Consider the following 14,171-nt stretch of genomic DNA (forward strand, 5'->3'; position numbering starts at 1 on the left):
GGATTAAAATAAAGACTATTCTATTTTGGACAACTAGATCGATTTTTCGGGAAAGGTCTCTCAAGCGAGCGAAGCCGCGAGCCAAATCTAGTACATCTTAAAGAGTAAGTCGTGTCGCTTCCACTGTGCCGATGAGAATTGAGCCTTACTATAGATGTAATATAGAAATGTGAACCTTACTGCGTGTGCTTTGTATGTGATTTTCAAATATGATGTTATAAAATCTCGTGTCTTCCAAGGTCATGAAGCCGATTACCTGAACTTGGCCGTGCGCGACGGCGGCGTCTCCCTCACCATGGGGCTCGGCAACGGGAAGCAGGAGATGCACATCAAACCCGCCAAGACAAGGTTCGATGACCACCAGTGGCACAAGCTGACTGTGCACAGGAGGATTCAGGAGGTGAGGTTTTACTTCCTTATTAATCGTATATGGAGGAAGATGGAAGGAAGGAAGATAAAAGTTGCTATGTCTTTAAATGGTAATAATAGTCCAGCTTTTTAATTAGACTTTTTAGTGATTCAACTAATCTTTCTTCTTTCGTAGTTTCTGGTAGTGATAAAACCTTTGCTCCCAATTAGTCCTAAAGTGAAGATTACCATCTAATGGTAATGGGCCGTCCTGATTGTTATAATATTTTTATGGAGAATTAATGAAGAAAACATGCTCTTAAAGATAGGAAAATTGTCGTTGTGTTTAAAAATGAAGTAATGAAATTTAAATTAATAAAGACGGCCTACAACTGTCTTTTAATATTTTTATTCTTTAGTTGGCAGGTATTTCTAAAAATCCGGCACATTCGCAGTTTCGTTTTCATACTTGAATTTAAAAATTGAATCGTTAAAAAGCCCTCAGCGGTCTAATTGTAAAATTATTTGAATTTAGAATTCTAAAGTATTTATAAAAGTAAAATACATACATATTAATAACACTTTATTTATATTATCCATATATACATATTTATAAGTATTGTGTAAAACACTCAACGAATTGAAAGGTCGTTTTATTTCGAGTACGATATTAGAATTCTATGGAACTTGATCGATAGTTTGTTTGAGTTATGAAGCATTGGCGTGTTTTGAAAGCCATTCGTCACAGCGCGCCGTTAGTGCGGTGCAAAATATTACATTAAATAACTTGTTTAGATTTTATCTTTTATCGTAAACATTAAGGTATTTTTTTAACCTATGACTAATTGTGCCTAGTCTCCCCTGAGTGATATTATAAAATAAAGTATATTATATTGAACGCACGCATTATTTGTTATCAGTTTGTCACAGTAATCTATACATATTATAAAACAAATATCCCAAAAGCGATCGTGATATGTGATCGATTTTCTCAAAATATACTGAACGGATTTTTATCAAATTTAATATTGAGATAGTTTAAGACCATGGGAAGATTATAGGCTACTTTCTATCCCAGGAAAATATATAGCGGAACTTTTATCCCGGAAAACATCACGCGGGCGAAACCGTGAACAAAAGCAAGTTTCTTCATAACATGTTTCGTTTCCCGATGTTTCTTGTGTTGTTATAATAAAGATTTCGTATCTAGTAATGAGGATAAAAAGATTTTCCTTTGAGCTACTGATTTCGTCTGAATGTAGGTTTTGAATATTCATGGAAGTAATTTGGGCGGATTGGCATCATCAAAGATAGGAATTATGATCCAACGTAGAAAAATATCAGCTTATTATTAAGTGTTTTATTGCTATTTGGGTGTTGTGCTTATTTGCCTCTAGTATTTAGCTACAAATCTCAAACCAATTATTGATGGACTATCGAAATATTAGGAAGGGAATGCAGGTGTGTAGATCACAGGAAATCTCACCAGATAGAAGGTTAAAATACAGTATAATATTAGGCCTGAATTATATACCGTCCCACTGCTGGACACGGGCCTCCTCTACTACTGAGAGGGATTAGGACATACCACGCTGGCCTAGTAAGAATTGATGGAATTCACAACCCTCAAAATTTCTATAGAAAACGTCTCTAATATGCAGGTTTCCCGTGGTGTTTCCCTTCACCGTTAGAGCAAGCGATAATTTATTATTTGTTATTGTTTTTAATCACGAGACGAGCTCGCCGCACGTCTGATGGCAAGCGATACGAGGGCCTATATACAGCAGAAACACCATCCAACACCGTAAATTACAAAGGACTGTTGGGTACTCTTCTGCGCTCGCCATCCTGCGACATCAGATGTTAAGTCTTATTATGTCCAGTAGTTACGCCGGCTACAATATCCTTCAAACCGGAACATAACAGTGAATATACACTTCTGCTTGGCGGCTGAAATAGACATTGCGATACATCGATTAAGCTTATTTGTGCTATTGACAAAAACGTATATCACCTCAAATCTGAATTGATTCCATGTAAAGCTATCGATTCTACGTGAGAATGAAACCCTGGTCCCACGCGCCCGCAAGTCAGCTACCGGCCTCGGCCGTATAATTTCATTATAAAAATATTCCTTTGTGCGTTGAATGGATTTCGCCCGGGCCCATAGCTCCGTTTACTGTTAATTGCTCGTGTAGATCGGCTGTTTCACGTCGCTGTGCTATTGAACCAATTTTGTGGCCTATTGAATTTCTTTATGCGTAATGGATTTTGAAAGGTTTTGTTCATATTTAAGATTGAGATTGGGTTTTTTCAAAATAGCTGATATTTTATTCGTGTTTAGTATTTCGTTGAAATTTAAAACCACGACTAATGGAATGCCACCTCTGTAAAACACCATTTAGACCTTCACCATAATAATCCGTTTCGAAAGCTATTAGTTTTTTCCCCCATTAAATGGTAATGTCAGAGTTCTGTGTAAATGATTTATGAATTTCGCGGTATAAACTAAATTATACACAAGACAAGTTTATGGGTAAACGCTTGAATTCTAAGAAATATGCATTGAAAACGGCTTGTAATTATAGGCTTTGTCTGTGACATCGGCTATTCGTTTGGCTATTTTATGTGACCTCCCGAGTGTATGGTATCATTTAGCATGGAAAGGTCATTTAAAAATGGTAGACTGTGCATCAGAGAGCTGCCCGTATGTGTCACAAAAACGCTTAGATATACAACTGATGTAAAGCTACCAGACGTTTCTTAATTTTTTGTTACAATTTTGTCAAAGTGACCCCCACTGCAACTGATGGTAAGTGGGGTAGGTTCTAGATAGTGTTTCCTGACAAGAGAGGATTACCTCTAGCCAGCTTACACAATTATGCTGGCCAGTTTTAATTTTATATTAATATGATTGATTCAATTGTCGGAGATCCAAGACACTACGCAGATGCTATTAAATGCATTACACTGAACACCAAAAGTGAATGTTTTATCTACATTTTATTTTCATACAATTTGTACCAAACTGACAGTCGCTTCAACTTAGTTAAACTAATTAACAACTGGTTTGTTCCAGTAAACTGATTTGTTTCGTAAATTAGATGAAGTATTACTAACAACTACATAATTATGTTATGAAAACAAAATATTAATCGCACTTTGTCGCATTTTTTTTCGTATGTATTATTAAAAGCATGTGGATAGCGTCCTTTTTCCATAAAGATCCTCTATTCCATTTTGCTGGCAGCTCGTAATAACTTACCATCGGGTAGCCCACCAGCTCATTCGCCGTCTGATAAAAAGATCACTAATGTTACACTTTCATCTTTATTTCAAGTTTGTTTATCGAGTTAAAACGTAACCAACTCAATAAGATAAGTGATTCATTGAAGAGATTTCAACCCTTGCAAATCAGATTCTTGGTGTAAACAAGATAAATCCAGCAAGGATTTCCAAACAACCTAACCACTTTAATGAATATGTAGTTATTTTCGACCTTCCTGAAAGCCAATCGAGGGATCACCCTATTTTCCATAGAACAAAGTCGTATCTACAATTTGGGCTTTTGTCAGTTACGCTCCTTGGTGTTGAGGACGGATGGATGAAGGGGAAGGGAAAGTTCTTTGAAGGTAATAAATCAGTTCATTTAAATTGCTAGAGATTATTATCATAAATATGTACTGAAAGAGGAAATAGAGTTGTAATTCGTATTCTAAAAACAACTTTTAGTTAGTTATCAGGTTATACGTTTGAATTAGATCAAATTCAATAGCCGTAATTGATATAATATTACGGATTGTTGCTTGTTACACTGTTCTTAATTTACCGAGTTATAATAATATTATATCAGCCCTATATTATAATACTGTCCCACTGCTTGGCACGGGCTTCCTCTACTACTGAGAGAGTTTAGATTTCAGAGTTTATTACGTTGTTCGAGTGCGTGTTGATAGTCTTCATATAGCTATGAAATAATTATGAAGAATTTCTCAGGTATGCAGGTTTCCTTACGATGTTTTTCTTCAATGTTAAAGCAAGCGATAACTCAAAAAGAATACACACATCACTTTTTAGTAAAAATTCAGAGGTGTGTGCTCATGGGTTTTGAACTGCGAACATTCGTCTCGGCAGTCCATTCCACAACCAACTAGGCTATCGCAGCTATCCAACTTGCGATATAGGAAATATAACTATCATTCATTCTGTAACAAACGAAAGTCTAACTTAAACACAAATAATCCCAAACAAGACAAAGAACGTTCAGCTGTGATACATAATTAAGGGTTCGGCAGGAACTCGTGTAACGCATCGTAAATAAACAATCACCGTGTGGTCGGGACGTAGCAATCAGCGGGAAAGGAGGCTTTAATATCGGAGCCATTTTGTTTTCGCCAGGTGTGAGGGCTTGGGGTGAAGAGCATTTTTTGATTACCGATGACGTGCGAGGGGATGGTATGAACGAGGGTGACTTTGTTGTAGTGTTTTGCATAGATGTTTGATGAAGAGTGGTAGAGCTTAGTTGATATATTACTATGCGTCACCTTAGATAAACAATTTGAAAAATATACTTGAAAATGTAATTTGTTTTATTACCTATTCTAATTGTATCTATATAAAACGTGCATGCCGTTGACACGGTGAAACATGAAAATGAAAATAATTTGATTTGATTTGTGAAGCATAATAATACAAAAAACAAAATCACAACATACCAAACCGCATACAAACGTATTGTAATAAAGGTCCTAAAACAAAATATAAGGCTTAGGGTGACTAGCTCAGCCCAATACCATGCAATGCTTTGTAATTCAAAGTTAGTGTGGTGTTGGGTAGTGAGGCTTACGATCAGGCACACGTCTTGCCTCGTTATTCAGTCCTAGACACAAATAATTAGGCGTGCATTTATTGGTATTTCGCAAGTTTTTTATATTGCAATTTTCTCCCGTTTCGAAGACTGCAGCATTCATGGTCAGGCGGGCTCAGCATTCGCATACACATAAGAAATCATTATTTTTATGACGGTTGTAAAGTATCGTGAAGCGGCGTCACGTCGCTCAAACGTGCAGTGCCGCAGCCCGAATGTAACACGCAAAACAACGTTTATTCACGTTCTTGATTTCCGACTTGGCTGGTTATGTTTTGTTTTAGGACCTTTATTATACGTTTGCATGCAGTTTGGTGTGTTGTGATTTTGTTTTTTGTAGGATCTGTTTTTATTACTGGTTGCCTGGTGTGGTTGAAATAAAAACGATTAAAATCATTTAAAATATCGATTTGAGGGATGGCGATGATTTCTGTTAGGTTAGATTTAACAGTTTCAGACTTAAAAACTAATATCTACTTTAAATAAAACTACTTTTACTACGCGATGGTTCGTTTAATCTTAACTTCCGATGTCTCTAAGACTGCTGCCTTTATGACGCACCGAGGTGTTGATTGTCCAAAAATGTTACTTAAAATAACTAAATTCAGTTAAATATTTCATTTTTTTTTATTAACCCAACACAAATGTCCATATTATAGTTTATAGTTCAGCTTTGGTTTTTACATTATTTGTTTACATTTATATCATAATATGGGGCTGTAGATTTGAGGCATTTAGATCATTCGACGGAACACATTAAAAACGTCACTTTATGTCGGTATTCTGAGATATATGTAGTATTACTCAGATGGAGCCAATCCATTAACAAACATAGACAAAAACTGTCTACAACGAGCTGTACTTGAAATATCAGTAAAGTAACACAACACGCCCCTGCTAACAAAGGGGTAGGCAGAGGTGTTGCTACCAGGGAACCTAGTTTTCGCCAAATGTGTTGCGTGCCCTGATATGATAGGGAGCGAGCCTATCGCTATATTGGGCACAAATTCTAAACTAATACTTAGCAGAAAAAAAAATCAAATATATTACGGTAAGATTGCAGTGTTGAGGTCTAGAGTCCGGACATTTGGTGCACCAGTTGCGTCTCTGCCTATCCCTTTTGGGATAAGAGGCTCAGGCCTCAGTGTATGTGTACATCAATGAAGTAATAATATAAGACCTAGATAATTTATATTTATTTATGTATTCTTTCTGTTCACAGATTACACCGTTCACCAGCTTCTGCAGGGTGAGTTCTACCTATGTTAATATTGTTACGTCCTTTACCTACCCTTAATCCACTTTAATGTAGATTCGCCACAACACACCTTCCATCATGTTTCCTTAGTTTTAACGGGATCGGGCGTCAGACTCCTAAATTGCTCAGACTGTGGAGTAAGAGATGATGTACATCATGTTTTGTCGGAGTGCGGAGTGGACCTCATACTTTGAGCTGCAATGTGGACAGTATAAATAGTTTTTTGTCGGTTCCTCTATCGTAAGAGGCTAGGGCTTTATTAAAAAAATACTTTGATATCATCACGGGCACGGGTAAAAGTGGAGTTACGGAGCGACATAGTTGTGAAATAACGACCAAGCTCCTAAAATAAATATTAAAAAAAAAAAACGGGATCTCAGATCATTGTCTTACCGCACACGTACAACTACGCTAATGAGGCACGTAATTCAAATAATTTAACGAAATATATTGAATACTGGAACAGCATTGACTATGATATCAGTATAGCGGCGAGGCGTTAAAACTACCTACATGTCCTACATACAACCTAAGACAGATCTTACGTTAGTTTTAACGTCTTGCCGCTTATCTGATACTGACTCTTTTTGGGGGATCTAGATCCAAATCGCGTTAGTAAAACCAAACTAATTGTTGCTCATTTTGAGAATCGAACCCGTTACTTCCTCGTCCATATATATGCGTATTGCGTATATATCCATAGTCTATATAAATTAGTTGCTGTTGATCAAAAACCTTTATTAAGCGGTCACGGGTTGTAGGTAAATAAAAGAAATACTTGAGCAGACTTTTGCTGTCGAAATAAAACTACCTACTTGAAATTTTCTCTCAATATTGAAATATAAAACACGGCGAAAAAAATCGAAAACTAATTTTATATCGATATCTAAAATTCGCTTAAACATAAGAAATCAATAAAATATTGGTGTGTTGATACAAAATGTTGGTAAATAGAAAACCCGACTTCGAACTTCACTTATCACTTATCAACCACGCTTTATTCTAGGTTTAGTACCTATTAACCTATATTGACGCAGCGGATTTTGGGGGTCACTGACCTTAATTCCCCTTTTATCTTATCTTGTTTGATGAAACGCGAATTAGGTCGCGGTATCGAAACGTTTTATATTCGTAAGGGGATTAACTGATGGGTTGATGTAATTTGCATTAAGTTGGTGTGTTGTGTTTATATTTGTGATTCCATACATGATTGTTGCGTAACTTTAAACATATGCAGCGCTTGCAACGGAAATTCTCAAAAGGGATGAATTTTCCTCGTTTTTGCAACATTTTTTTCATTGATGCTCTGCTCCTATTGGTCATAGCGTGATGATATATAGCTTATAGCCCTTTTCGATAAATGGGCTATCCAACATTAAAATAATTTTATATTTCGAACCAGTAGTTCCTGAGATTAACGCGGTCAAATAAAAAAACTCTTCAGCTCTATATATTGGTATAGATATAAATGTAGAAGTATAGATTAAAGATGTAAAAAAGCATTTATTAGTATCATAAGGAAGCAAAACAAACAGTTTATGGCAGTACACTGCGAGTTACGTCGTCACCTCGCGACTTTACAATTGAAGTCATTGTTCTTCAGATGGATACGTAATGGTGTGTGCTATTTTGTCAGTAATACATAATATGTATTGCGTTGGTACACGCACAGACAGATTGTTACGTCATCGTCAATTAGTTAATACATATTTTTAATAAACAATTTGCAATATACAGATTTCACAAATTGTTCTGAAAGTTTATGTTTAAAAATATAATTAACTATCGAAATCGAAAACCTTCGAGGAAAACAAATTACCCCACATCCATAAACCGCGGGTTATTCAAAATAGAAATGAAAAATCTTTCCAACGTTAATAACCGGTTGAATTGTTGAAGACAGCCCGCGGCCGTGGCGTCCGCACAATGCCTCCGCCCACAATGGAACCTATTCCGGCTAGACCGAAGGTGAAAATAAAAAACTTACGACCTTGCCTTCTACGGTTAATAAGACGTTTTTTTTCTTTCAATGATTGTCTATGAAATAAATGAAATCTTTTAAGTAGAACAGACTGATGGTTAAATTTGGTAGTAGTTTCTTCATACGAGTAGTTTCTTGGTCAGCAGATTTATATCTAATAAGAAAGGTGATGTAGGATATTTCTGTTATGACTAAACTTACACAATGAGGTATTGTTCATAAAAAAAAATTTGAAAAAATAGAGTAGAAACAATAGAGTATAAATTATTTGAAATGTTAATGATAATAGCTGAAAATATTTTTTCCTCTAAATTTAAAATTGATACACAAATTGGCGCCACTAAAAGCTATTGCAAATTAAATTGTCACTTACCTTTTATTTAAATTGAAAATGAACAATAACTTTTGTTGGGAAACTACCTGGAGTTTTTATGTTGATCCCCGGCTTACGAGAGAACCGCTCAATATATACCAGTTGATCGTAAAGTTGGATTATGTCGGCAAGGTTACAATCTGTTCATTGCAACGAGTGGCAAAATTACAAGATCCTAGAATTTTGTCTATTATTTTTATAATTTAGTTACGTTAGCGGTTCCATGTACGTGAAAGTATTTTCTAGGGAAAATAAAGGTTGGTACCAAATCATCATACATAAGACGTTTACTTTGGTTTCATAGTTCAGGTATAAAGTTTTAACAAATCTAAATAAAGGTAGTTTTAGACGTCTAGGTTATTAAAAAAAACTTCGGGGAAAATGTTTCTCAGCCATTTAGGGTTTATTCAGCCGGCCTGAAGGTGAAAATGAAAACCTGACCTCGCGTTTACACTTTGAATGGGACCTTAGTTGGGCGTTTAATATTTTAAATTAAGTTTTCCGAGCACTTTGCTTGGTAGGTCTTTCGTATGATACGATAAGTCGTGTGCGCCTGAACAAATACTATTGCAATGTGTTTGAACTGAGCGCAGTGTGCAACAACTTTTGTATTTTAGTTCTATAGATACTATTTTGTTTATTTCTACTCCTAATGTATAAAAAGGTTGTATTCTGATTTTATCTACAATAAATTTAATGTAATTATTGAGTTTAGCGAGTTACTGAATGTGTTTGGGAGACGCTTAGTGTCACTTATACGATGTTTCGTAATGTGAGAGGTTTTGCTATTTTTTTATGAGCAGGCGTTGCTGTTTGAAATGTAGAATTACTGCCTCATTTTGTCTTTCAAATTATTAAAATTATAAAAAAATATAGCGAGCTTTGAATGTGAAGGTTGAATAGAGTATGAGTACTATTCATTTAATGTTACACGGGTACTACTATTGTGCGTCATTTATTTAGTTAAAAATTAGAAAATGATTCCATTATTTCCCATGTAAGCAAATTACCGGGATTTAAATAGTAGCTTATGCGTTAATCCAGGACGTGGTATACCCGTGTCTCAAATTTCATCCAAATCCGTTTAGTTGTTACTGCGTTTACTTCTTACAAAAATCCAAACGTTTTCAAAACTTTCGCATTTATATTAATAAAATAAAATAGTATCACGCTTGACGCCTTGAATAAGTAGCAACAGATGTGTCTAGTGCACGCTTGTCCTTTAAGTTTATTTCTTCATAATATTTAAATTTACAACGTTTTTGAGAGAAAAATGCAGTTTAAGACGAAAACATTCATAACTCGGCAAACGTAAATAAATCCAAACAAAAGATATTTTGCTTCATTTCGAATATTCGTTTAATTAACCGACTCGGACTAATTGTGCCTTCGTCACTAAAGCGTGGTTTTATGGCTTTGTCGGGGCGAATAAACAAGACTTGGCAAACTTGACCGGGCTTCAAAATACCAGCGCGGGTAAATACGGGGTCGCGGGCCTCTTCTGAAGCCATAGCTTTATAGTATGCACGTCTATTATGAAGTTATAGGATGTGGTATTCTATTAATTTGATATGGAAAATTTGCTGGTGGAAAGATGTATTTTATATCCGCTGTATACAAGGTATATATTCCAACAGGCCGGCATAATTGTGTCGACTGTCGAGGGGGTCATCTCTCGTCAGTTTACATTCTATTGGACCCCACTCAATTACCATCAGCACTGTATAATAATATCAGCGCTGTATTATATACTGTCCCACTGCTGAACACGGGCCTTTTCTACTACTGAGAGGGATTAGGCCTTAGTCTGCCACGCTGGCCTAGTGCGGATTGGTAGACATCACACAACCTCAAAATTCATACAGAGTATTTCTCAGGTATACAATTCACAAACACCTTTTCTAAATGATTTATTTATTACGTCTAAACATCTCAATACTATTATAGTTGTATCGTATCGATCTGTCTTAGTGAAACTAAATTGAATTAAGTCGGTATCGAAGTCAGATAAGTACAACTAGTTCGGTCTAGATTTTATCTTCCTCAAACTCCAGATAGTGTTCGAAGTTAACAGACGTAAAGTCAATTAATAATGTATGTTACACACGTAGAACATGGTGAGTTCAGGTTACCTGTTGTACAATTGTGTTGCGTTTGATTCTGTTTTAAACATTGCCTGAGATTGTGTGATTAATATTTTGTAGGCTTTAACGGGGTTCGAGGTTTTTGTATGAAATTAGGCGTCTTATTCCTTCGTACGCGTGCACATCCGTCTTTTTACAATTACCCGCGTTCTTTTTTTATACGTGCACTGCAAAGATTCCCACTGCAACGGATGGCAAGTGGAGTGGGGTCCAACTCGACTGACGAGAGATCATTACTCCTCGGCAGTCGACACAATTATGCCGGCTTGTTGGAACCGGATATAGACAGGTTGATATCGGAATTTATTGAAGGATGGGTTTAGTAGCCGTATTAGTAAATATGGCATTCACCCTTTTACCTCTACTGGTATAAGTCCCGCTTTGCTACGGAGAAGTGGACAACTAATATTTCCAACTACTCCCTATCTTTCTATTTGATTAATTTCGTTGCGGGATAATGACATTAGTTTTGCCTGAGACTCGCCGAGCTTCACCGCTCGGTGTCATAAAATGCGTGCCACTGCTGATCCTGGCTTGCAGGAGTTGTAGTGGTGGGTGTGAGGGCGGGAAAGTCTCTATACCGGTGTCGAAGCTGTTCTTCGATTAGAACGCTCGTAATTGCGAAATTCACCCAGACGGAATATAGACCCCCATGACTTATCGACCGACATGTTGGTCGCTTATCTGATGGTATACAGTTATACCATCCTAGGTCTTGAAGCCACGTATATTATAGTGTGTGGAGTCGATGCTTTAAGGTTTAAACCCTAGGTTTTCCAATCTGATTTGCCTGAGACGATGGATCTTCAAAATGAGTTAAACGCAGTAGGCAGCTATTTGCCCTCATCCATCGATCGTGAGCAAAAGCGATACATGTGACCAAACATGTAAAACTATTATTTGTAATAAAACGCCATCTGTCGGTAGCACACGAAGTTATAAGTAATATTGCCCATAACAGTTTACGAGCAATAAGTCGAGTTTGAACGCGACAGATATGAAAAAACTTTATTCACAACTTCATTATTTGATGATCGGTTTTGGAAACTTTTAAAAGGGATTTGCTTCAGTTTTACATGTTATAAGTAAAACTTCGAAATTGAAGAAGTATTTTTAGCTATTGAAGTGTTTCTTTTTTCATAGAAATATAGAAGTTTTTCTACTTTTTATAATTTGCAAAATAACGCTATTGATATTATATTTATTTAGAGACTATATGATATTATAACAATTAATGGGTCAATGCGTCCGCCTGTAAATAATACCTAGTGATGTCATGAAACACCAACCAACACCATGAATTACAAAGTAATGTTTGGTATTCCACTACGCTCGGCATCCTGATGTTAAGTTATTATGTCCAGTAGTTACACTGGCTACAATTCAGACCGGACCACAACAGAGACTACACACTGCTGCTTAGCGGCAGAAATAGACAATGCGTTCATATTATATCGTAAATATAAAGAATTCCGAATGTCTCCTAACAGGTGTCAGCAGTGGTAGACGATGTGTACTCAGATCATTCGCACGTGGCTGGTTCATTCACCTTGCTGGCTAGCTCACGAGCCCACGTCGGTGGATCTCTCAACGCGCGCGCACTTCCTGGAGCCAGGGTGCATACCAACTTCATCGGCTGTTTAAAGAAGGTAAGTAAACCCCACTGGCGCAGCGAGCCAAAGTGGATCTTGGTCTCCGAAACGAGTCTTTCAGATGTCCAACACCGCATTCGTCAGTTACTTACTTGAAATTTAAATGTTAAAATTATTTTCTGGGTGAATGGTTAATGAATTGATAGTTCACATGAAGGTAATAGAGACCATGATTCGTGGTATTTAGTACTGCTACTTTCTGGTGGTAAAGCTTAGCTGTTCCTTAGGTTCGTGTGAATTCTTTTTTCCTCTAAAGTTAGCCGAAATATTTGCTTTAAGATCTAAAATACTTGGTATAAAAAAGGCTTAATAACAAAATCTTATATACTCCAATGAAAGATCTAAAATACTTTGATATCTATAAATCCTAAATTATAAGACGTTATGTACTCCAATGATATAAAATCTGGTTTCCAGTTTATAGATGAAAATAAAACGTCTCAATTTTAATAGTTCTTTGATGTTCCTAAACGTAAATATTTTAAGTTAAAGAACCTGCAGCATTCATAGAATTGTACGTCTCTTCCCAGGTGGAGTTCTCGGCGGACACTCTTCGCCTGAACTTGATCGACCTGGCGCGGACCGGCAGCAAGCTGATCACGGTGACGGGACGGCTGGAGTACGCCTGCACAGCGACAGACTCTGCCGACCCCGTCACTTTCACCACCAGGGATGCGCATCTGGTATGTACTTTTTTTGGGCACGGGAAAGTAACTTTACTGCACCTGATTGTGAGTGGAGTGGGGATCAGATAGAGTATCAACTGATAACAGATATTTATCCCTTGCCAGTTGACATAATTATGCCGGCCTGTTTGAATAATTTTATTATTTTTTTTTGGATAGTTTAGGAGCATTTAAATTAAAACTAAAGGGTGCTCTCTTTTCAAATATTTTGTTCACAGTTATTAGTTACATGGAATATAATAATAATCTATACTATTATATAAAGCTGAAGAGTTTGTTTGTTTGTTTGTTTGTTTGTTTGAACGCGCTAATCTCAGGAACTACCGGTCCAAACTGAAAAATTCTTTTTGCGTTGGATAGCCCTTTGTTCGTGGAGTGCTATAGGCTATATATCATCACGCTATACCCAATAGGAGCGGAGCAGTAATGTCTTATCTCAGGAACTACCTGTTTGAACTGAAAAAATCTTTTTGTGTTGGATAGCCCTTTGTTCCTGGAGTGCTTATAGGCTATATATCATCACGCTATGACCAATAGGAGCGGAACAGTAATGAAACATGTTGCAAATCGAGGAACAATTATTAGTTTTGAGAGCTTCCGTTGCGTGCGCTGCGTAAACGGTTAAAGTTATGCAACAATGATGTATGACGGGATTGTTCCTCTTAAAAAGTTCTAAAAAATATATTATAAAACAAAGTCCCCGCTGCATCTGTCTGCCTGAACGTGTTAAACTCAAAAACTACCCAACGTATTAAGATGAAATTTGGTATGGAACAGTTTGAGACCCTGGGAAGAACATAGGCTCCCGGGAAACTACTACTTTTATAACGGAAAACTTTAGCCTGAAAAACTTTATAACGCG

General features: G+C 36.7%; 1 protein-coding gene across 1 annotated transcript in view; it reads left to right on the top strand.

Moving 5' to 3' along the window:
* LOC115453163 (neurexin-1) overlaps positions 1–14,171 on the top strand; it is a 199,510-nt gene that overhangs the window by 161,118 nt on the left and 24,221 nt on the right. The window contains 4 exon segments of the mRNA XM_037438235.1: positions 240–400; positions 6,438–6,464; positions 12,462–12,620; positions 13,154–13,306. Of these exon segments, the coding sequence (XP_037294132.1) occupies positions 240–400; positions 6,438–6,464; positions 12,462–12,620; positions 13,154–13,306 (500 nt within the window).

Source organism: Manduca sexta, chromosome 13 (assembly GCF_014839805.1).
Source record: "Manduca sexta isolate Smith_Timp_Sample1 chromosome 13, JHU_Msex_v1.0, whole genome shotgun sequence".
NCBI lineage: Eukaryota > Metazoa > Arthropoda > Insecta > Lepidoptera > Sphingidae > Manduca > Manduca sexta.